Raw genomic sequence first — 23,229 nt, 5'->3', positions numbered from 1 at the left:
CGAAAGGAAAGTGATACCACAGTGGGTATCATGTCAGTGGCTAGCGATGACGTCAATAATTGAGCTCGCCTCAGTGGTAGCGGAGAGTCTCTGCTCCAGCTTTCACTTGTTCCACTCCTAACCTGAAAGTCTTGAAGAGACGGCAGCGTCTGGAGAAGCAACTGAGATGTTGCGTGAGGCTCCTCACACCCATTCGCAATATACTTCATGTCAGAGGAGATATTTGATTCTCAGATAATCTACGTAAGTTTACAGTAAGCTGAGACGTCCCTGGCCCAGGTCTTCCCTTGCCGTGGCAGGTTACCACTAGACCACCCTTCATGCCGTTGTATGTAAGTGACTTTGACTTCTTGACTCTCCACCACTGTAAATGTCCCACTGTTCCCCATAACTTATCCAACAACGCTGCTACGCTTATATCAAGACGCTCGCAGCAGGCAAGCAAGATGGGCAGGAAATCAAACGTACCCCAGGTCATGGGAAACGGGTATGGACCGAACGCCGAACGCCGCGCAGCCCAACAAGTCTCTTTCTCCAACACATTCGCGGTTCATGTCCACGTCATCAAGAATCCCATATAAACAGATAATACCCATTATACTCAATAGAGTCGCCCTCCATTAGGTGATCAGTGTTTCATGCCGCCGGCATCTTCATAAACCTTGAACTCCTTAGGGTCGTCAACCCATGCACTTTGCGTGATAGGATATTCAGAAGGCGCACTACTGTTCTGACTATCTCCCTCGAGCAGATGGTTGCTGCCATCCGCGTCAAGAATATCGCTCATGGCATCATCGTCGACGTAGATGCCGACACTGTCAAGCGCGAGGTCTTCGGGGTTTCTGTTTTCCTCATCTTCGATGCCTGGCCAAATTTCATCCTCGGGGAGGGGGTGCTGTGCTGCCTGGCAGTCCTCTTCACCCGACTCATAGATGGGTCGGGGATGTCCAAGATCTAGCATAGGGGCATCGTAGTCCTCGTCTTCTGAGTCATCCACGCTTTCCTTGTACGAGTAGTCTGTCCCACTTCCATGATCATCATCAGGATCAATGACGCCACGGCTGGGCCTCGGCTCGACGAATGGAGCGTTGCTGTAAGGCGTAGCGTAGTAGAAGGGTGTCGTCTGTCGGCAAGCAGCCTCGGCGTCGCTCGGAGGCCCGATAATGGCGAAAGGTTCTGGCATCGGGCTGGCACTATGGGTACTCCATCGCGGTGTATTTCTGAGTCTGGCAGAAAGAGGGGCCGAAGGTGATCGAGTGGCTCGTCTCCGGCTCTCCTTCATCAGAACACGGGCGGATCCTGTGCTGGCACGCAGAACCTGTGGCGAAGATCGACGTTCGTAAGGAAACGGACGAATGTTGCCAAAGGTAGCGGTGGCAATGCGGCGCTTGGCCTGGGATGGCGAAGCCATAGGAGGAAGGACCGGAGGCATAGATGTTGTACGAACGTAAATCGGCCGTGGGATCGAGGATTTGCGCTCCTTCAAGATCATTGGGGATGCTGCGCGACTGCGACTGGTGGTCAAGGACGCAGAAAGGCCGCTGCGACTAGCAAAGACTTGGGCCTGGCTGGGCGTGATAGATCTCAGCCTGGGCTGTGCTGCCTGGCGCAGGCTGAGTGACAAAGCACTGTTTTGGCTCGGGGTCTGCTCATCTAGACTGTCATTCCAAGTCCAGTAATCCTCCATAGCGTCGGCCTCCGGGACATCTTGTTGGCTGCTCTGCGAGTCCGGGTACACTCGACTCAATTCCCGAAGCCGCTGCCAGCTCCAACCATTGTCGTACGCATCCTGGTCTTGAAGGTAAGCCTCGGGCTGTGTAATGAAAAGTCGATGAGCGCCGGTAGCTTTCATGACGACGCTGTTGCTCAGAAACGGAACATCCCAGCTGGCGGGTGTTACCATCTCGGCCGGGGTGAGGAAGCGAAGTCGTGAGTCCTTGTGGATTTTGCGCAAGGGAACCCAAGGTTGTTGTAAACCAAAGAATTTGGATACGCGGTGATGAGTTGTGGACCCATGATAGACGTTCGCTTGCATGCGGGAAAAAGTGCGAAATACAGTCCCAAAGGCAGCAGATATTGCCTGCTGGACGCTACGGGCATCTGGGCCGCGCACAGTCACGGTCTTGACCAAGCCGCGGCTTCTTAAGCGCTGATCAATGGTCTTGCCTGGAGGGCATGCTCGGGGTAGAAGCCACTCCGATTCGAGCTCTGGGCCAGCCCACTCAGAAAAGCCAGGCGATTGTGGCTCTGTGGTGGTAGATGAGCTATTGGGCAGCTGCGTCCACTGATCGGTGTCCACGTTGGTGCCCCCTGATTGCCGTTGGCTAGGGAACTCACGGGACTCGTACCAGACACCCTTCAATGGGAAAGGGAAGAAGACAACTTCAACCTCCCAGGGATGGGCATAACACGGGAAAGACGAAGCTTGGAGATAGCTTAACTGAGCCTTGAGAGATAGCAGTTCGCTTTGCATCTCCGCGCGGTCTGCACGACCACTGGCACTGGTGGATATCGATGCAATACTGGCTGTCGACTCATCAACGCCGGGGCGTCGTGAGCGATGTTGGCTTGTTGCAACGCTGCTTCCATCACTGAGTGTCTTCTCCAGCTCCTCGACACGGACCTCAAGCTCAGTAACGCGCAGGTCAGTGCGATCATGCTGATCGTGACAATCCTCATGGTCGTGATCAAACGAGACAGTCTCTAATCTGTCAAGCCGGTGTTCATGGCTTTGAACTGTGTTGGACAGCTCTTGGAAGTCTTGCCGGTTGGGTCCCAAGCTTCCGCCTTGGCTATACTTGTCCGTGACATCAGTACGCCGAGTAGATCTGGGCGTATTTGTGACAGTCTGTAAGTCATCCACGGAAGGGTCCACACTATGATCGACCATCTCATCATTTTGGTCCTGGCCATCGTCAGGTTCCACCGGCAGAGCGTCGCGAAGTTTAGACCTGGCATCCCTCAGCGTGTTGAGCCCCGTCCCACCAAAGGGTTTCAGGTATGCTATGCGAGCGGAAGATGTAGTGGAACTTGGCTGCGATGGCGGAAGCAAACATTGACTTGGGATGGGAGGTAATACGTCCGTCCGATGGCCAGGTTGAGATTGGATGAGGTTTCCCCAACTCAGAGTATCCGGTATTGATGCCTCCGGCGGTGGGCCTGGCTTCTCTCCTGCGGGTATAAGTCCATCTTGGTTCAAGTCCGTGGGCAATGATGTGTTATTGAACGTATGAAAATCCTGGGGCGGGTCCGACGGCGCGGGCATCTGAAAAGAGAGACCTGGCATCACGGGAGTAAGAGGTTCCCGGTTAGACCTTGGCCGTTCATTCTCCTGGCCAGGATTGATGACCACGGGCGCGGGTGCGGCGATGGGACCTGGGGTATTGTGAACGTCATCATGGTAGCATGCATGATGGGAGCACATGCAAAAGGCGGCCTGGTCCGTTGGGCTTCCATTGGAATATCCTGAAGGGCCAGATGGGTTTCCATGGAATCCTAACGCGGCGCGACTCCAGAAGCGGCGACAACCACACTTGGGACCATTGGCGCCGTGGGCGAGATCCACGAAGTTGCATTGCCCACCCGGGAGAGAAGGGGCGGGCGAGCTCCTAGTTACGGGTCGTCCATCATTGTAGATATTGAAGAATGAGCTGTTTGGAAGCGAGAAGTCGGAGACGGATCCTGCCATTGAGCCGCGGCGCGCATGCAAATGGGGGGCATTGGGAGGTGGAAAGAGGGTCGAGAATCGGGGGGTTGTAGGGGGGTGACAATTATATATATTGGCAAATCGGTTCGTAGATGATGATGTTCAGATCCTGGGCGACCCGACCAGGCGCAGCTGGGTCGCAAGATGGACGAATCTAGTACATGATACTGCGACGGTTAGTATGTCCCGGCTCGACGCGACACATCACGATGCTGTCCGGGCGATCCTCAGGCTGGCACTAACCACGGATAAAAGACGACGACTGAAGCAGAATGCACAGAGCGCGGGAATAAATCTTTATATTGACGCGAAGAAGGCAACAAGCGAGGCCGCGTGCATTAGCAGGTAGTCACCTGGGCGATAACTGATGAGGGCGTATGGGAGAGGTGAAGTTGCGGGAGTGAGGCGCCTAGGATGGGATTGGCCGAGATAGCGTCGTGGTGGGGTTGGGATGCTCTGCGTGTCACGGCTGCTGGCTTGGAGCTGGGGTGTGGAGCAGGGCAGGACGACGAGGACTGAGGGATCCGCAGTGAGACTGCACCAGCTTTATGACTCGACCGGATTGCGAATCCAGGCTGGAGACAGGATAGATGCACTCTACCCCGTAGAGGGGGGCGATGGGGGGGGCCTGATGCTGTGTTGCCCAACTGCCTAGTACTCCTACGCGAGCTGGACGACACGATAGGCACAATGTGTGAGAGGCCAGGCACTCACAGGCAGCTGTGCAGCGAGCGTTGCAGCCCAGCTCACACCCCCGGCGTATTCCACTTTACGCGTCGTCAAAAAAAGAATCCGTTGGTCGCGCAAGGGTGGGCTACCGTGAAGCGGCAGGGCCCCTATTGGACGACGAGGTCTGAGCCCCCTGTTCGGACCAGCGCATGCCAGAGGTCCCATCGTGAGAGCCCGCTCGGATCCCCTCAGCGAAATGTGCGGTCTGCTTGGGAGCGGGTTCGCACCCAGTGACATGGCAGTCGCTAGGCCGAAACACGGTCGCCTTACCTGTCGCCCTTGGTGAGCCACGGAGGGGGTCGTCGGCCACAGCGCCAGGGTTCGACACCACCAATCGAGGCGATCAGCTGGTTCTCTGGCGGTTGTGCAGTTGTTGCGGCGAGACTCCTCGGCGGTATGCACCTGGATATATGTGACTACCTAGCATGACCGGCACATCGAGTATGTAATTATGTGCTTTGCTGCGGTAGGGATGCACTTGGAATGGACCCCAGTGTTTCACAGTCTAAAACCTGGGATTACATTCGACGATTGATGAGTTTAGTCGGGATTTCTGATCCCAGAGCTGTCAAAATGCCAGCTGGATATGCAGTGATAGTTCCATAGTTCCCGTGTACAGTAAATGCCAAAATGCTAACACGCACGCCAATCCAACCTCAGGCAGGACCATGCCTAGATACAGTACAATGCTAAAATGCCGCGCAACCAGGCGGCACAGCGTGAATCATCGCTTCACACCTCGCCCCAACTTCCCATAGGACCAGCAGCTGCGATCATCGAGCCTGTTCCTACGGATCCAGCGCCAATGTCCCAGTAGTGCCGGGAGGAGCAACTGCTCCTTCTGACCGATCTCCGAGTGCTCTGGCTCGCACAGCTGGACGCGTGTCTAAATAACACCGGGCTTGACGGCGTCGTTGCCTTGAATGGACGCCTCTCCGAAGACCGTGCTTTCGATACTAACGGGTGGTGCTGCCGTACCCTCGCGACCTTGGCAGCGACGTCTTGAGTATTGGAGGTGGCAAGATGCGCGTTGCCAGTCATACTGCCCGAACTCTTCGGGCGGGACAGGAAGCGCGAGCGCAGGTATCGGAAAACCAGCCTCACATCCAGATCTTGCTCCCATTCTTCTTGCGTGAAGGTCGGGGCACCATTGCCGCCCTTCTCTCCTTGGACATGCGACGGAGCTGATGCAGACCCGGGAAGCACCCTGGTATTAGGCACATCTATCGGGCGCGTCTGCGAAGGGATCGTCGGTTTGAACTCGGGCATTATCGGTGTATGAACATCTTGAGTAACGGAGGCGTGACCCAAATCATTTGCTGACTCCGGTATTGGCGGCAGACCAGCGTATGAGATGGGCATCTGCTGCATCCGCGTGAAAGTCGAGAACGCTCCAGGATGCTCAGACATCTGATGGACAAGCGTCCCAAGTTCCTTTGCAATCCGCTCAAGGACCTTGAATTGCCAGGTTGAATCTGCTGAATCTGACATGGGGATGTCGTCGGCAATATCAAGCATTCCAGTTGAGGCCTTTGGCGTGGTTGACAAGTCATCTTCGTCCGGTAACGCTTCCCCAAATAGTACTGACAACAATTTGTCATCAATACCCATGATATCGCGAATCACTTTGCGTGTGATGCGGCCCCAGAGACTCTCGCTATCTCCCAGGTCGCCAGCTTGCTGCTCATGCCATGCTTCGTCGTCATCTCCCAGGTCCACATCCGCAGTAGTAGTTGTTTCGTGCGCTTCGGCCTTTTCGAGAGCCGGCCGAAGACCTGTTGTGCTGGTGGTAGAACGTCTACGCCGACGCGTCTCCCGTTGTATCTCTTCGAGGAGGAGGCGACTTTGGTCCAATCTCCATGCTTCGATTCGCCGCATCTTGTCCATTTCCTGCTCCTGCTCTTTGTCCACCTCCACTTGGGCTACCTCCAGACTCTCGCGCCGCCTTTTCACGCGACGCGGGTTATACTGCTCGAAGGCGTACAGTCTGTTCTGCACATCGGCGCCCATCCCCTCATGATCCAAGCGAAAGGATCCAAGACCATCGTGAGCCGGTACGATGGGTGCCAACCCATGGGCAGGGATTGTCCGAAACTCTGGGAGGTGGCTGTCTAGGCTATCTAGCTCGGCGTCGTCCTCCTCCACCTCGTCTTCATCTAAGGCGCCAAGACTAGAAGATCGCGGTTGATCTGTACTGCTCTGCGATCGGGCGACCGTGTGAAGGCTACCCAGATCACTCAACCGCGAACGACCAGGCGTTAACTCGGAACGGTGGGTTTCCGTGAGGTAGGACGTAGTGGTGCCCGCATCGGTCTCTGGAGAGAAGAGCACCCAAGTCTGCGACTCCTCGACCGCCGAGACGGCAGGTTGAGGAGCATGCTGCGCGTCTTCGGTAGCGGGGTGGAAAACCCGCTGAGCGGCTTGTCTAGTGGGTTGATGAAAAGCCATGATGTTGCTTTACATCAGTCGTGAAGTTGCAAGTCTTTGAAGGATATAGCCCGACTGGGTTGAAGCCCAGCGGGAGTTCGGTTTGCGATGCTCTCTGGCGTCGGTAACGCGGGGTGGTGCTCGATAGTTGGGGAAAGTCGGCAAGCTCTGGGCTATAGTACCGAACGTTGATTGTGCCGACAGCACGATAGAAGGAAGAAAGCTGGAAGTGGCAGAGTTGTGCGAAATATGTCAGACGTGCCAGATCTTGGGGTCGGTGCCGTGTTCGGTATTATTAGCACGATAAGTCTTGCTGACTGCGTCTCGAGGTGCAGGTCAAGAGAAAGGGTCCTCTCGAGATAACGCCCAACAGTCTATCTGACAGCTACTGACTGGACTTTCTTGATCTGACCACGCTAGACAATGGGCGAGTTGGTCGGGCGATGGACTAGGCGCTCTAGATGGGGGCGGGCAAGTTTGCAAACAATGAGAGGGTTGATGCCATTCATCAGGTCGAGGCGATCCAATGACGGAAGCGAGTCAGCTGTCCGATTGGGGGGGAGATCGCGTGCACGTTGGTGGTTCGCTGTCTTGGAACGGGCTATTTCTCCCCCACCTCGCACCTAGTACGTCGTCGATGTGATGAGCCGTTGATGCAACCGGTTTCTCAACACCGTGTCTACACAGAATCCGTAATGAGCCAACGAAAGGAGCGCTGGCTCCGTCTAGAGTGTTGGGGATTTCGGTATAGAGTTCAGGCCATCTGCAATTGCGAGGGATGCTCGTCACTTGGGAGCATGTTTGCGCCAGTCTCTTTTTCGTGAGCTGATATGTTGTCATCCGCGGCCAGGCAAGTGAGCACTGCGCTGCGGGTTGATTCCCACCTTGACCTGGACCCTTGCGTTGATTGACGGGGTGGATGAGCTGGACAGCATCAAGGTGGACCAACCCGCCTTGCCGCCAGCCCGCCTGCCCGCCCGCCTACATGCTTATCAATCGCCCTCCTCCCTAAAAGGAGGGTCCGAACTCAAGGGGGGTTCCGATAAGGCAAAGAAAATGCGCCGGAAGCGCAATCGATAGCAGCTTCAGCTCAAGTGGATGTCGGTCAGTCTGCCACACTTGTGTCAGAACCGGGCGACATGCTCAGTACATGTTGGGCAGACGGTGGCATGCTCCCGCTCATAACTCGTACGTCTTCCCTGATCAGCGTTTCACGGGCAGGTAACGACGTGTCTTGTGGGCGTGGGCGTGGGCGGCCCGCGACCCCCAGAAGATCCCTCCCAAGAAAAGCATGCATACTGTGCCGTACCAGAATTGTTCGTCCGGTGCCAAGCAGACTGATCCCAATGACAGCCCAAGATCATGTGGATTGGCGTACATACTAACTTTGTCGCCGGGCGGCTGCGTCCAAACCTGCCTATGCTGTAGTAATATAACGCTCTCTCCCAGGATATGTAAGCTGCAACAACGGACTACCTCACCTAGCTACACCTGCCTACAGAGAAAGCTTAGTCAATTTCGCATAGCCATACTGAAATTGACAAATGACTCGAATGTTTATACTTAGATCAAGCTATTCCGGTCCCTTTCCGGGCCTACCGATGAGCTCATTCAAGCTCAGCTCGACAGGCGCCCGTCTAGTCTGTTCCCAAGCGGTAGCTATGACTTATCCGTTCGACCCGGCAGCTTCTATTTGCTCCGATGGTCGGGTAGTGCCCGATAGTCACTCTGATGGTCCGCGGTGTATGGCAATTCTGATAATACACATTGTGACTCATGCGGTGGACCACGGTACACACGGTATATACGAAACATACAGCAGGTTCGAGACGCCACGACACATGGAGACGTAAACAACAGAGATATACGGCGGAGGCTGGGTAAGTCACTCTTGAAACAAATTTCGATTGTTCACAAATGAGGAAGAGTAGACGTAAAGTGGTTGTGCAAATGCAAAAGACCCTTGTTCGACTGTTATGGACAGTACAGTGCTATGTAGCCGAATCAAACGCCAGTCCAGTTCCCATTGCTTCTCATGACACGACAAATCCTCTAAGCCTCGGTGAAAGCGTTGGGGAAACGCTTCATGTTCTCTGCCAGGTTGCCACGGTTGCTGAGGAACTGAACGTAGGCACCGTCGACCTTGACGCGACCAGCAGCGACCTTCTCCAGGTACTCCTCGCGGCGGAGGGGAGTGAAACCCCAGTTCTTGGAGACGATGATCTTTTGGCGGCCAGGGAACTTGTACTGCGATCGGCGCAGAGCCTCGAGAGCGATGGCGCGGTCTAGAAAAGGGGAAGCATTGTCAGTACAGAGTACGACACAGATCAAATCGTCGAAGTGTGAAACGTACTGGAGTCACGAGTGCGGACACTCAGGATGATCTGGCCAATGTTGACACGGGCGACAGTGCCGTTGGGCTTGCCCCAGGCACCACGCATACCAGTCTGCAGTCTATCGGCACCGGCGCAAGACAACATCTTGTTGATACGGACGACGTGGTAGGGGTGGGCGCGGACACGCATGTGGAAACCTTCCTTTCCGGCATACTTGACGAGGTACTTGTTGGCGCAGATACGAGCGGCCTCGAGAGCCTCGGAGCTCAGCTGCTCATACTCGTTGGAGACGAGGTGGATGCAGAGAGGGAAGTCATCGACCTTAGCACGCTTGCGGCCCAGATCGAAGATGCGGATCTTGGGGTCGGGGACACCACGGTTGAAGCGCGACTTGGGATACGGCTATGCGTCACAAATGGTCAGCCTGGAGTTCTTCCCGAATTTCATATGTCAAGGCAAGTCGTGCTGCCTCAGTTCCTCGCCCAGCCCGATGACCTCCCCGGGAGCGCAAGCAGCGCACGAGAGCCTCGCAACAGCACGGCAGAATGGACCTGGGCCATGACGAGCACTCGGCGGGCTTCTATCCGTCTCTCGAGCGCACGGTATCGATCTGGGCCAGGCGGGTACATCGGGTGTGGTGAGGCGCGGGACGTTGTCGACTATCTCCATCACTAACCTTGTTCTTGCAGTATCGGTAGCAGCGAGCCGGACGACGAGCCATCTTGACGGTATTTCGCGATGGGTGCTGTGGTGTTAGTTGTGGTTGGTGATGTCGTCTGGGTGGTGAGATCCTGCCCACTTTTGAAGGGAATTCACCTGGATTAGAAATCACAACCAAGCGGCAACTTTTGGCCGTCCGCAGCGTGTGGGCGGTAGACGGGGCGTGCAGCTGACCAATCAGCAGTTTGCCCCAAAAGTGGGCCCTTAGGGCCTGCCTGCCCTTCGATTTTCCCGCGAGGGCAGGGCAGCTGGTCTGTGCGCGCCCATTTCCAGTGGGGTGGGGGCCCCGGAAAACCACCACCAGAAATTCACAGCGCCTGGGAAAAGTTGCTGCAGCTTGCTTCTCTCTTCACGCCCAACGAAACAGTCTCAACAGCCACCTCTCGCCTCGAGTCGCCCAGCTACACCCGTCACAATGGCCATCAAGAAGAACAAGAAGGATGCCAACTCCCTCTCCTCGCGCCTGGCGCTTGTGATGAAGTCCGGAAAGGGTTCGTCTCGTCCCAGCCAAAACTAACCCCCTGCGCCATCACTGCTGACATTTCTTTCTTCCAACAGTCGCTTTGGGTTACAAGTCGACCCTCAAGGCCCTCCGTGCTGGCAAGGCCAAGCTGGTCATCATTGCCGGCAACACCCCTCCTCTCCGCAAGTCCGAGTTGGAGTACTACAGCATGTTGAGCAAGACCCCCGTCCACCACTTCGGCGGAAACAACGTAAGTTCTACACGACATCTCCTTGCACAGGTTTGGCGTTCCTCCCGAACGCCAGAGCCGAGTCTTTCAATGCTTGAACGCGGCCGCCTGGAGCCTCTGGCCCGGCGTGTCTACCCAGCGAAAAAGTCTCCTGTAGACTTTGGAGGGCCAAAATCACCAGCTAACTCGCTTCCTCCTATCAGATTGAGCTTGGTGTTGCCTGCGGAAAGCTCTTCCGCTGCTCGACCATGTCTGTCCTTGACGCCGGTGACTCTGATATCCTCAGCGACCAGCAGTCGTAAATCTGACACTGCATGCATTCTTCGGACGGCGTTAGGGACCTTGGTCTGGGGTAAAAATGGGCATGTCATTTGGTCATTTCGGGCAGTCATCGAACTGCACCAGGCACTTGCACGAGCGGCAAGGCTTCACGATCACCCACGTCTAGGAAGCTTCTCGAGTAGATATAAGACAATCTGATATCGAGTGTCAAGCTGGACAGAACTACCATTGGCTGGAGGCACAGCACAAGTGATACCCCAATTGAAAATGCTTTGATCATAACTGAAGTATACCCTGTGGGACGTGATACTCGGGTCAAGTGAAATGAAACTCTTGCGGCTTAGTATTCAGGAAGACTCGATGTAACACTATCTCCGCCCCCTGAGGACTCCACGAATTGAGTGTTTTGCTTTCCTTCATACCGTGTCATAGTGCACTAGCATTGAAGTCCAGCCGGACGTCAGGACTACGCGAAGCAGCCATATCTCGAGGCTGTCAGTTAGAAGTTGGCGTCGCCTCGCCTTGGCCACGCGTTGTGACTTGCTATTAGCCGTCTTCAGCAACCTCATGCTGCTATGTACGCATACGTTTGAGTGTTGAAAAGAAGGGGAAGGACATCCGGCGTGCCCTGTAACCTGTTTATTGGGAAGCATCCAAACGTTAAATAGTCGAGCAGAGTCCGTAACTATAGTGCTGGACTGGATACATAGCAACCGTCAACGCTTACCTGGACTTGAGATGTGACGTCTCCCCAAACTCAAGAGCATCCTGGTTCGAAACGGGGTCTCGATCCATGGATAGCAGAAGGTTACACAGTAGAAAGTAGACACCGCAGTCACATGGCACCGGGCTGCGTTGCATTAACGTCGAAATTGCAGGTTACGAACTAAGCAACGCCGGAGCATCAACAGGGCTTGCAAGATGAAAGGCTATTGTGGGACTGGGATGAAGTGCACCTGGGCACGGGAAAGCTCTCGAAGAAGTGCCATCGACGGCTGGCCATTCCCTTGGCTATGATTTGCATTACCAGGCACGCGTGTTTCAGTAATTGCCCGATGATGCGACAAATGACCGCCCGGCACGGGTGTTGATGCGACGCGACTCTCGACTTGGGCGACGTAGGTACTGGGTAGGCCAAACGTTGACACGGTCCAGGATCTGGGATCTGGGATCTGTACGGAGTAAACGCACTCCATGCATGGTGGACTACGGTACGGTGCAAAGTAGACTTTCAGTGAACGGGCTGCAGACGCAGCTCGTGGCCTCCCTGGGAGCTGGCATGGCTGGGGTTCGTCGGCAATGGGCATCGACGCAAGAGATGTCCACTTGGTCTTCGTATTTTGCTGACCTTGCCCATGACATGGAGCCTGCGTGAGCGAGGTGTGAGTGAGCATTGCACCTAATTTTACCTGCAAGTCAGATTCGGCACAGCCCGAGGTCAGCAAACTGCGCGAAGCGTGGCATCGCATCAGGATCGCCCGCGCGTACTGTATGCGTCCAGGGACCTGGGATTAACTCGACCAAAGAAGTTCGGACCAACTCGACGACGGTGGCTGAGCGTCTGGGAGTTTGCGACAAGTCGCCTCATCTTTTCGCGCCGCCCGCTCCGAGATACTTTTTTGAGTTTTCTGCAGCAGTGAAACAACGAAAAGGACAGACGTTAAGCAGTCGCCGTCGAATCCTGTTGCATTGCGCTGAGGTGGCTGCACTCCGGCGCTACCGTCCCCCCAGCGATCGAGACCAGGACTAAGCCGTAGAACAGCACTTAGAACAGCACTAGCCGCAGGGGTAGCAGGGACCGCAGGGGCTACGGCAACGGTTTCTCCCTGGGCAGCTGCTGGCAGGCCCAGCATAGTAAGTTCAGTCACTACAAAGTTACCTACAGTAGGCCCCCTAAGCCCCCTAGGCCCCCGCCAACCAGCACAGGGCTTGGTGGACCAGACCAGCACGGGGTTCCAGAGGAAATCCCATGTCAACTGTCACCGGATTGGACCCCGAGCGGCAGGTATCCATCGACACTCGACCCGATTCGGTCCAGCGAGATTGAACGGTGAAATCCATTCCTGAACATCAACACAGCAACGCCCCCCCCAGCGAGCAGACACGACTGCAGCACAGCTGTTTTTTCCACTCTATATACGTTATCTTCACCCACCTTGCGCAGATTCGCTTCCTCCTGCTCTGCAAGCGCCACAGCACCCGCTCATTTCGGAGCATCCCACTGCATCATGTCTGCCGCCACGAGGAAGCCGCCCTCAGCGGGCACCAACCGGTTGAACGACAACAACACCGCATCGCCGTCGCCCTCTCGTCAGCCGCGCACCTCGACCCCGACGTCTTCCGTGGCTGGTGCCCAGAATGCTACTCCCACGCGGACCCGGTCTACCAGGACTGGCACCCCCGTCTCGGCGCGCGCTGCCGCCCACCGCGGGTCGTCATCGCTGAGCATTTCGACTACAGAGGCTGAGGAGGTGCTGCGCGCCGAAGCCGCCGCCGTCGTCGAAGACCTCAAGGCAAGACTGGAGAAGGCCGATGCCACCTCGGAACAGTACAGGAAGCAGGCCGAGGTGCTCCAGTCCCGGCTCGAGGACGCCCTCAAGGAGCAGGCCAAGCTTGAAGAGCGCGTGCACGAGAGCGAGGAGCAGATCGAGGCGCTTCGGAACGAGAAGAGGGAGTCTGCCAGGCAGATTAGAGAGATGGAGACCATCTACGAGGCTGAGAAGAGCAAGATTCTTAAGGAGAAGGAGGAGATGGCCAATAGGGAGGAAGAGATGCAGGCCGTCATCAACCGGCTGAAGGACACCATCAACCAGAGAAACGCCGAGGATGAATACCGGCCTACGAGGCAGTGTAAGAACACTCAGAAATTACAGTATATCACTCATGCGCAGTCAACTAACCAGTCTCGCAGCCAACACTTCCTCCCCCACCGTCGACAACGGGAACTTTGCCCCTCCGTCATCCATTAATCGCAGCGATTCGCGAAACAACTCCAAGCTGCTCCTTCAGAAGGACAAGCTGATCGAGTCGCTGCGCCTCGAACTCGCCGAGGCTCAGATCAAGCTCGTCGAGTCTGAAAACCAGGGAGGCGGGCGCCTGCATGAGGTCGAGCGCCTGCTGATGGAAGCCCGCATGGCTAATGCGCGCCTGATGGAGGACAACGAGTCATATCAGCTGCTCTTGCAGGAAAAGACACTGCACGGTGACTTTGGCAAGGGCGACTTCAGCTACATGGGTATGAACGCCAACCAAGATGCCCTGAGTGCGCTCGAGGGCCGCCCCAGCTCTGGCGGAAATAAGGATCTCCTTGGCAGCAACAGCCTGGCCGACGAACTTGGCGACATGGCCGACGAGTCTGCCATCTCGCACGTCGACGACGCAGACCATCAACGTCGCCTCGAAGGCGAGCTGCGTGCGCTGAAGGATCAAAACAAGGCGCTCACCCTCTATATTAACAAGATTATCGAGCGGCTTTTGCAGCACCAAGAATTTGAGCACATTCTTGACCAGTCTTCCGATGCCAAATCTGGGGCAAACGTCAACAAGGACCTGCCTGCTCCGCCATCCGACCAAGGCGCTGCCGCCTCTTTGCTGCAGCGCGCAAAGTCTATCGCCATGGGTGGCAAGCCCGCTGAGGCCAACCCGAAGCCCCGACAGCGCCCCTTGACTTTTATGCCATCCTCCACTGCCGCCCATCACAACCCCGACACGGCCCCTAGCATTCCCATCGGCATGTCCCGATCCGCCTCAACCAGACGTCCCGGTGGACGTCCCATGAGCGAGCAATTCGCCGGGGCTGCTGGCATCGTCAACGCCATGTACAAAGGTCCTGACGGTCCACTGTCCCCCTCCCTGTCAAACCCACGCAACAGCGCTCAATTCTTCAGTGGCACTGGTACGCCTCGGTTGACATCCTCCAGCAGCGGTGCGCCCACGGCTGGAAACTTCCCAGGCATGCGCAGTGAGACGAGCAGTGTGAGCGGCGACTCGGCGGCTGATGGTACCAGCGCGAGCCAGAGCCCACCTCGTACTGTCAGCTCCGGCCACAGCCATGGCGACAAGCAGGCCACTTTCGCCGGTAACAAGCCGAGACCACTGAGGCTCGTCCAGGAGAACCCGGACATGAAGGGCGCTGATGCGCAGAACAAGAGGGCAAGTTGGTTCGGCTGGGCAGGCCCGGGCTGGGGAGGTAAGAAGCCGGAGGAAGGCGAAACGATCAAGGAGTAAGATCCACATGCTTCATTCATGGACGAGGAAATCCGCAGTGGTTGAGTCAGCTGTGGTGATTGCCTTTAGCATGCGAAGGGTGGTTTCCTGCTTTCGTGGGGTTTGCATCCGGTTTGCATCAGCCGAGCGGGATTCGGTCGTTCTCACATATTTCCCTGGTTCCTTCCCTTTGCCAGAGACTCTGGGTTTTATATATCGCACTTCTGGGAGTCTGGGATACCCGAGATCAAGATCGACGAATGGACGGCTGTAATGGGCTAATGAATGCTATGGCGGGAGGAAAAGATCATGACGCGCTTTTCTTTTTTAAAGTATATTACTTCGATATCATCATACATTTTAGATACCCTTCCTTGGATAGGAATGGGGGTTAGATACACATACATGTATCTACACAAGCGTACAAAACATTGAACATCACGTCAATGGGCCATGTGTACAGGATTCGATCCGCTGTTAATTCCGAGCCGCCCCACCAGGTCGACTTCGGAGGAACACGCTAACTTAAGCTACTCGTCTCGTCAATGCCCGTTCTGATATACAGGAACTAAGCACCGGTCAGTTACCTCTTGTAAGCAATGTGGAATCACTCCCAGCAGAAATATGGCATCAGGTGTTCTCTTTCCTGGAATATCCTCTCTAGGAAAAATGTGTCCTTGAAGATGCCCCAGCTTTTACCACCAGGAGGACATTGATCGCGGCATACGAAAGTCGAGACCAAGTCGTCTCGCGCTGTTACGGCTATGCGAGACTTGCAAGTCATTTTGGCGCATATCAAAGCAAGGGATACGGCTTCCCCAAGGCCTTGAGGCGACTCTGCCTAGCTTGGTTCAAAGCGGAAGCGCCGAGGGCATGCCGACGCTCGAGGATATCCAACGCAATACTATCAAGGTAACAACGTTTCTAACAGTAAAGGATCGAGAAAATGTGGAAATATAGAGGTAGGCCGCCCATGATCTCTCGGCTTTCATTGGCTATGCGAAGACGATGGGCCACCAGTAACTCTGGTCAATTCACCCTGAAGAGAATCAACTTAAGTAGTGGGCTGGCGAGGGAGAGAGAGAGAGAAGCATCCGTTGATATAGTCTCAAAGTTTGCACTTATTCGGGTTGTCAATTACATTTTCAGGAGGAGCAAAACAAATTAAAAATGTTTCTCATGCCTCAAAAAGCCCCCTTTTCCAAGTGACCGGTGGCTTCTGAGCCGGGACCCTCGGCACGCTCTCCCTCCTCTGTCTGAAGTAGACCGATCCGTACCTCAATAGCTCTCCAAACGTCCCTGGCGCCGTGTCCTTCCCTTCATTCTCCGGCATATCCCAGAGACAGCCTAGAAGTGGCGTGTGGGTCATACCGGCACCATGCGTCACTTTCTGCTTGCAGGACCTGACCAAGATCGTCCAGACGAGCCTCTCTGCTTGCTTGTGTTGCTCAGAAGCCGGATCCCCATCGCGCCTCAGAGCAAGAAGGTCCAGAATCTTCTGCCCTGAGCCCGCAAAGCCTAGGATCCCCTCAACGGGCCAATCTTCAAGTGTGCTGAAGCCGAACACATGATTCTGCCAGTGGTCAGTGGGAGAGAATCCGTCGCCTGAGTCTTCCAGGCGGCACACATGATACCAGGTGGCTATCTACTCGTACATGGTTGTGTGAGCATGTATTCTCTCAGCGGTCTCTCAACATTGACTGTGACACACCTGCGTAACATATTCTGCAGCCTTCTCGTTGGGCACCTTCCAATCCCAGAGGTTGTCTGCAACAGCTCCGTACTCGGCCATCAAGTCTGGCACCGATGGGGCCAAGATTGGATGCTTGATGAGCCCATCGGCATTATTTCTGTCGTTCCAGAGGTAGACGAAAAGATCGTGCCTATCAAAAAATTAGCCAAGAAAAAGAACAGTTCAAATTCTCTCATTGCCATACCATCTCTTGATAAGAGGATCCCCTTTCCTAGAGACAATGAAATGGTTCGCTATAGCTTGCGACAGAATTATTGGGGCAGCAACCCGAAACGGCGAGTCTGGATCCTCCAGTTTGTTCCAGCATATCCTGTCTATACTTCGAACCAAAATTGCGCCAACGTCTAGCCAAGCGCCACCATAGGTATACAGACAGGCACCCCTGAGAAGGTCCGCAGAGTGGGGAGCAGACCAGGGGCCGTCTATTTTCCTTTCCACGAACGACTTCGGCAGAAGATCTTTTGAGACGTATTTGAGCGCGTAGTGAGGCGAGTCTGGGATGTTGTCGAGGATCCGAATCGACCAGCCCGGATTGATGCGCACCCAGTCTATTACATTTCTCTGGCACCACGAAGGCATATGGGAGAGTCCGGCGTGCCAGAAGCCCCAAATATTTTTCTCTGAAGTGACGGGTGACCATTGCGTCAGGAACTTCAAGATTTCCTCATCTGAGCGCCTGTCCTTGATGTCGACATATTCGAGCTCATCTCTATAATGTTCGGGAATCAAGATATCTTGGAATTGGTCTCCCATCTTCGTGGCTGATGGTTCTATGAATGGCATCAACTACTAACCATACAATGATCTCTTTGGTAAGGTTGCTCCTTATATCTGGCAAGGCAATGATGCGTCTCGCTGTCAGATCTAGTCGTGGCAATGCTTATGCCACGTCCATATCCTGAGCCACATATAGCCTCGGCGCAGCGACAACGCTAACTCTTAGCACGGGACAAGTATGCGCTATGTGTAGAGATAGTCTCTCCACTAGTAATCTGGTTGCAGATCCTGCAGTTCACATCCGGACGTACGTTCGCCTAAAAAGTAGCTGGTCTTGGTATGTCAGCACTATACTGACTATTTTCTCACTGCATGTGATTCAAGTGCTTCCTTTGCACGAGCGCACGTTTAAGTCAGAAGACACCTTCGGCTGTCATTCTGCCGCTATTCATTTATACAATGAGCTTTTTTTTTCCCCCGATAAATCTTCCCCAATCGTACCTCCTTTAATGATGGTCTCTATATGTGAGCCTGACCATTTAGATATGAACCCGGGCCATACTATCTTTGGAGGTCGTCCGGAAGGTAAAGAAGCAATTTGAGACAGGTCAAGATGGTGCTGAAGGAATTGCGATTTTCTGCTTGAAGCAACTTGGAGAGGCTCGCTTGACAAGAAGAAAAGAAATTTTTGTTCTTATCCAATCAAGCTTATCAAGTATCAATGGTGTGATTGCTGCTGCAAATCTAATTATATATATATATATATATATTTTTTCTGCGCTACATTGCACAATGTAGTAACGCATGAACCTGTTTTGGGGAATACGGGCAATTTCTTATCATTAGTTATTATAGCTTTTTGAGAAAACTGATATCCACCGCGCGTATATTCCCCGCCCCAAACTCTGATACGAGGAGCGTATTGCCACTAGGGCTCACGGCGAGGGACCGCGGGAACTCCCCTGTAGGTATTTGCGGAAAGTCCACCTCACCCAACAAAGCCGTTGCAGTGTTCACGACTGTGACCCCAGTGGTTGCATTGGTATAGTTAAATCGGTTAGAATCCGCGGTCAGGATATAGCCTCCAGCCACCGCAATGCCAATAGGAGACGTCCCCGTATTTACCGTAGCCACTAGCACGTCTGTCGCGTTTGTCCTGTTACCCATAAGCTTTTCTGCGTCGAAAACTGATACCTGGTTTGCGTCTCGCTCCGTTACCCAAAGGTGCTTCCCGTCCGCCATGTCACAACGAGAAGGGCGACAGCCTGTAGCAATCTCGGCAATCAACGCTTGCTTAGGAGTGCGCCTCAATTTGGCGACGTCCAGGACGCTTAATACGCCGGCCGTATCGTTGACAGACGCTGTCGTGTTGTCTATCTCGCTGACAACAAAGAGTTTTGTATAGTCACTCGAGAACTTCTGCCCAACTGTGGCGTACGCTAGTGGGACATAGCCTCTATAGGAACTAATGACAGTTCCGTCATCCAATCGAGTTACATTGAAGACCTCAATAGCCCCGCGACCCTCCGTGTTGTCGCTTCCAAACTCCTGGCTGATGAATATGTACTTATCATCAGGTGTGACAGATAACTCGATAGCACTCCTTCCGGCGTACCCGTTTGAACTGAGAGTCCCTACAACTGCATTTGTCCTCGCTTGAATCGCTCTGACAGTGTCGATGATGACCGCTCCGTATCCAGTGGCGATGTATAAATTGTATTTGTCGTGCGAGAAGGTAAGTTCGCGGTATCCGTAGCCATCAGACATCGGGTCATCGTTGCCCATGTCGGTACCCGGAGCAAAAAGCGGTGGCAACGGGATGAGAACCCTGAGTTTCGGCTTGAAATTGGTGGTGTCAATGACGGCAAGTGAGAAATTCACGACTGCAAAGGCATAATCATCGTTCAGGTATGCTATTCCCCATGGCCGATTGCCTACCCGAAGAGTTTCCGAATTCGCCTTCAGGATGTTTCGTGGTGGCGCATTCGTCGAACATCTCAGGCTGGGGTAACGGGTCGGAACGGCATTCACAGCGCCTAAAAGCAACATGATAGCAACGGCAGCAACTGTCGCGATCCAGGAGGCGCGACAGCCAGCCATCGCTATGTTGCCTCCAAAGGACGTATACTAAGAGCAGGTGTGGCGCTTGACGTTCAACGATGAACGAAAGTAGAAAATCGAAGGCATGTTTTGGTGATAAATGAGAGCTTTAGTGCTATTTTCTGTTGTTTGACGAAGAGGATCTTCAGGGTTCTCCATTGGTACCAAGCCGGAAAACGGCAAACTAGAATTCCACTGTATACACTCAGGTGTCACTCGCTACGTTCATGTGCCAGTCTTTATCCATTACTGGACCCTGAAACTTGCGGCCTAATGCACAGTAGTCATGGAGCTGCCAGGTACCTGCCCAGCTCAGTCTGGACCGGCCTTTGCGCAACTTGGCTGTAAATGGATATCAGCTCAATCAAATCTGGACTCCCGGTGATAGGAGACATTGCCTAACTAGGAAGGTGTGGGTCCTGCTGTATCCCCTTGGCCAGCCCTGTATACTTTATCTTGCCCATGACTCGATAGCGTGCGGGGCAGGGCATTGTAAACGGATATAGGTGATACAACGTATAGTCCGATTTACCCAGCAACACATGACTACGACTCGTCCAAACTAAAACTTGGTGAGCGACCTGACACAGAAGTCGCTATGCAACAAACCATTGACATATTTCCGTTTTATTCTCCATGAATAGGTATCATCGCAATTCACGTTCACCTTCCAGCTCTACTGCTACAGAAATTCACCGTTGCAAAGAGTTAAATAGTTGATTGCTTGCAAAAGGGAGAGAAAAAAATTTTATCACCTGCAACTGCCTATATAATTATGACCAGAACCCATCAAACTTTGCCCTTGTTTGATTTATGTTTTGAATCGCACCGGATTTTTATCAAGGCTTGCCCATATAATGGCAAGTCGGAGATGCTTGGCACATTCAGGCGGTCATAACCTAGTGTACTGTCTACTTGTCATTATAATTGAATCTTGACTCTGGTGATCCAAAGTCGAAATTTCTACGCCACATCACAAGCTCGCTAAACAGCGCAAACAAACCTCGAAACTCCGAGTCCCTATACGAAGAACTTTATGAGTTTTCTGCGAATAGACGAAAGGCATATATATACATGCCACCCTCTCACTCAATCAATCTTCCCTGGGATGAAATACCGCTCGTACCTCCGGCGTAAACCATGTGATATACATCTGACTATCCCTAAACAGATCGACGTCCTTGCTCAGCAGTTGCCAGTCGTAAGCGAAAACCATCTTCGCCAGCGTGATCCGCATCTCCAGGTATGCCAGGTTCATGCCAATGCAGCCCCTCGGCCCTAGTGAAAAGGTTTGAGAGGCTTCCTTCCGGTCCCCGAAACCCTCCCCTAACCACCTCTCCGGCAGAAACGAGCCCGGCTCGTGCCAGTACTTGGGATCGTGTGCTGTGACGTATTGGTGCGTAGCCACGGTGGTGCCACCGGGCACGTGGTAGCCGCTCACGTTGGCACCGCCCGAGGGCACTATCCTCTCGGGCCCGGTAGGCACAGGGGGGAATATGCGGAGCCCCTCCTCGATGACAGCGTTAAGGTAGGGGAGCGGCGTTGTCGATTGCCCCGTGATCTCGCTCGCCGTGGCAAATTTCGACCGTACCTCGGAGGTCAGCTTAGCGAGACACTCCGGGTGTTGCATCAGGAGGTAAGACACGGCCAAGAAGAAGCCCTTGATCGTCTCGGCGCTGCCAACCATAAGAATCTGGGCGTTGGCAACCATGTCGTTATATATCGAGTCCGCAGAGGCGACGCCGCCCAGTTGTTCCTGCTGCTCAGTATTGAAGAGGTGGCCGAAGAAGTCGGCACGCTGCCGTGTGTCACCTATCTCCAGCCGGCGGCGCACCTTCTGTTCTGTAATCTGTTCGTGGTGCTTTCTAGTCTGTGCAAAACCCTTGGGCATATTCCATAGTACGAGGAGTATGATGGCGGGTATGCGCTTCCGCAACGTCGAAATGGCTGTCAAGTAGAAGGCTTGCTGAATCACAGAGCTCCAGAAATGCGTCTTGCCTTCTGCTGTAGCGCCGAAGGGCTCGCCGAATGTGAGGTCGCCTGTCAGGGACAAGTCAGTGGTCGATTTCTCCGTACTATAAGGGTCAACGGGAGGGTCTCCACGAACCGGCTATATCGAACGTCAACCATTCAAAGGCCTCTTTGAGATCAATGCCCGGCCCACCCGGTTCTCCCATCTTGCCTAGCTGGGCAATGAATGTGTCCACATGGTGCTGTACGATATCCTCTTGGTCGCGCAGAGCCTTGGTGCTGAAAGCTGGCGCGAGCTTCTTGCGAATTTTGGCGTGCTGATCTGGATCCCTCGCGTTCTGGATATGTATATTTCCCCTGTTTGCATATGTCTCGCCCTTGATGAAGATCTTGCTCTTGTCTCGCATGCCATACTGGTAGATGTCCCGGTAAGACTCAACGGTAGCGAAAGACAGCTCCCTGGGCGAGATGCGAACCACCGGGCCGTACTTGCGGTGAAGGTTCTCGGCGATGAAGGGCCAGCGACCGCTCGTAAATGTATAGGCATAATATAACTGGACCGAGTAAGCCTGACACTTCGATAACAAAGCACATCGGGATAAGCAAACTAACATCTGATATGGCAGCGAGTTTTGGACCTGGAAACTTTGATAGTGGGTGAAAGTAGAGACGATAGATGCTACGAGACATCCATGAGAGCAACACCTGGAGTTGGCCTGATTAGTTTTCACCGATGTCTTTCCAACTACCCAGAACAAGGTCACTCACTAGTATAAGAGCGGTCTGTGTAACCTTTGCGGCCAACACGACCCAGTCTAGACTTGGTTCCATTCTTCGAAAATGAAACAAGCAGTTCTATGAAGGGGAGCTCAGAGGGACAGGTGAACCTCGGAACCAGAAAATCAAAGTTACATGCAACTTATAAACATAAGACCTCTATAAGCTACGTCGGTATTGATAATACCTCAGGTAAATTAAGGATGTGATTTGATGTATTCCGGTACTAAAATATTACGTGTGGTCATGCCTATCAAGATGATCCGACACACATCACTAGATGACCCCTCACCAGTGACGGAACCAGGGGGTAACCCCTGCCCTAGCAAGACAGCCACATCAAGTCAGCTATCCATTATGCATGATGAATACCATTTCCCGTATCTGGAAAAGTCTGTGGAGAGTTTTTTTTGGAATGGTGATCCCAAGGCTGCTAACAGCCCGCCAACGACCAAAACGCTCACTGACTTGCTCACAGGGCAGCCACTCACCTGGGTATTGGTAATATCAAACGTTCGTCAGCAGTACAATGGCTGGCTTAAGCGAAATATCAGTGGTCAGATCAACTCGGAACCCTGCTGAGCTAGCCCTCCTGATTCTTTCACGATACGAGAAACCAAGTGCCAATTGCATGTCTTACAGTGGCCATCCTGGGCGGTTCCTGAAGGTAGGAAAAGCGTTCCGGGTGGTACCAGTAACCCCGTGAGAAGGGCCGGCCGATGATCTGTCAGCTGTTTACTCGACACAGTGTCACTGTCAAGTAAGCAGGCAGGGCGTTACGTTGTGGTGGGATGAAGTGTCAGTGAGGCCAGA

The 23,229-nt window shown here is 53.9% G+C and overlaps 8 protein-coding genes across 8 annotated transcripts; 2 read left to right on the top strand and 6 right to left on the bottom strand.

Moving 5' to 3' along the window:
* Window positions 1-628: 628 nt before the first annotated feature.
* Window positions 629-3,688, bottom strand: JN550_008142 (uncharacterized protein; the record flags this gene model as incomplete). Its single annotated transcript, XM_049320071.1, has 1 exon — window positions 629-3,688. One exon carries the CDS (start codon window positions 3,686-3,688, stop codon window positions 629-631), a length of 3,060 nt encoding a protein of 1,019 aa, XP_049169929.1.
* A 1,479-nt stretch (window positions 3,689-5,167) lies between these two features.
* Window positions 5,168-6,883, bottom strand: JN550_008141 (uncharacterized protein; the record flags this gene model as incomplete). The annotated part of the gene is made up of 1 exon (XM_049320070.1): window positions 5,168-6,883. One exon carries the CDS (start codon window positions 6,881-6,883, stop codon window positions 5,168-5,170), a length of 1,716 nt encoding a protein of 571 aa, XP_049169928.1.
* A 2,031-nt stretch (window positions 6,884-8,914) lies between these two features.
* Window positions 8,915-9,919, bottom strand: JN550_008140 (uncharacterized protein; the record flags this gene model as incomplete). The annotated part of the gene is made up of 3 exons (XM_049320069.1): window positions 8,915-9,147; window positions 9,216-9,600; window positions 9,875-9,919. The coding sequence occupies 3 exons, from the start codon at window positions 9,917-9,919 to the stop codon at window positions 8,915-8,917; spliced, it is 663 nt and encodes a 220-aa protein (XP_049169927.1).
* Window positions 9,920-10,333: 414 nt separating this feature from the next.
* JN550_008139 (uncharacterized protein) lies at window positions 10,334-10,912 on the top strand (the record flags this gene model as incomplete). The annotated part of the gene is made up of 3 exons (XM_049320068.1): window positions 10,334-10,409; window positions 10,477-10,631; window positions 10,814-10,912. The coding sequence occupies 3 exons, from the start codon at window positions 10,334-10,336 to the stop codon at window positions 10,910-10,912; spliced, it is 330 nt and encodes a 109-aa protein (XP_049169926.1).
* Window positions 10,913-13,120: 2,208 nt separating this feature from the next.
* JN550_008138 (uncharacterized protein) lies at window positions 13,121-15,119 on the top strand (the record flags this gene model as incomplete). Its single annotated transcript, XM_049320067.1, has 2 exons — window positions 13,121-13,742; window positions 13,804-15,119. The coding sequence occupies 2 exons, from the start codon at window positions 13,121-13,123 to the stop codon at window positions 15,117-15,119; spliced, it is 1,938 nt and encodes a 645-aa protein (XP_049169925.1).
* Window positions 15,120-16,275: 1,156 nt separating this feature from the next.
* Window positions 16,276-17,604, bottom strand: JN550_008137 (uncharacterized protein; the record flags this gene model as incomplete). The annotated part of the gene is made up of 3 exons (XM_049320065.1): window positions 16,276-16,743; window positions 16,810-16,981; window positions 17,036-17,604. The coding sequence occupies 3 exons, from the start codon at window positions 17,602-17,604 to the stop codon at window positions 16,276-16,278; spliced, it is 1,209 nt and encodes a 402-aa protein (XP_049169924.1).
* An 813-nt stretch (window positions 17,605-18,417) lies between these two features.
* Window positions 18,418-19,668, bottom strand: JN550_008136 (uncharacterized protein; the record flags this gene model as incomplete). Its single annotated transcript, XM_049320064.1, has 1 exon — window positions 18,418-19,668. The coding sequence occupies one exon, from the start codon at window positions 19,666-19,668 to the stop codon at window positions 18,418-18,420; it is 1,251 nt and encodes a 416-aa protein (XP_049169923.1).
* Window positions 19,669-20,761: 1,093 nt separating this feature from the next.
* On the bottom strand, window positions 20,762-22,470 carry JN550_008135 (uncharacterized protein; the record flags this gene model as incomplete). Its single annotated transcript, XM_049320063.1, has 4 exons — window positions 20,762-21,708; window positions 21,776-22,193; window positions 22,252-22,344; window positions 22,408-22,470. The coding sequence occupies 4 exons, from the start codon at window positions 22,468-22,470 to the stop codon at window positions 20,762-20,764; spliced, it is 1,521 nt and encodes a 506-aa protein (XP_049169922.1).
* Between the last annotated feature and the right edge of the window lie 759 nt (window positions 22,471-23,229).

Source organism: Neoarthrinium moseri (genome assembly GCF_022829205.1).
Source record: "Neoarthrinium moseri strain CBS 164.80 chromosome Unknown scaffold33_Wmoseri_CBS_16480, whole genome shotgun sequence".
NCBI classification, from domain to species: domain Eukaryota; kingdom Fungi; phylum Ascomycota; class Sordariomycetes; order Amphisphaeriales; family Apiosporaceae; genus Neoarthrinium; species Neoarthrinium moseri.
Note: the sequence above shows the minus strand (reverse complement) of the source record. Positions and strands in the feature narration are given on the sequence as shown.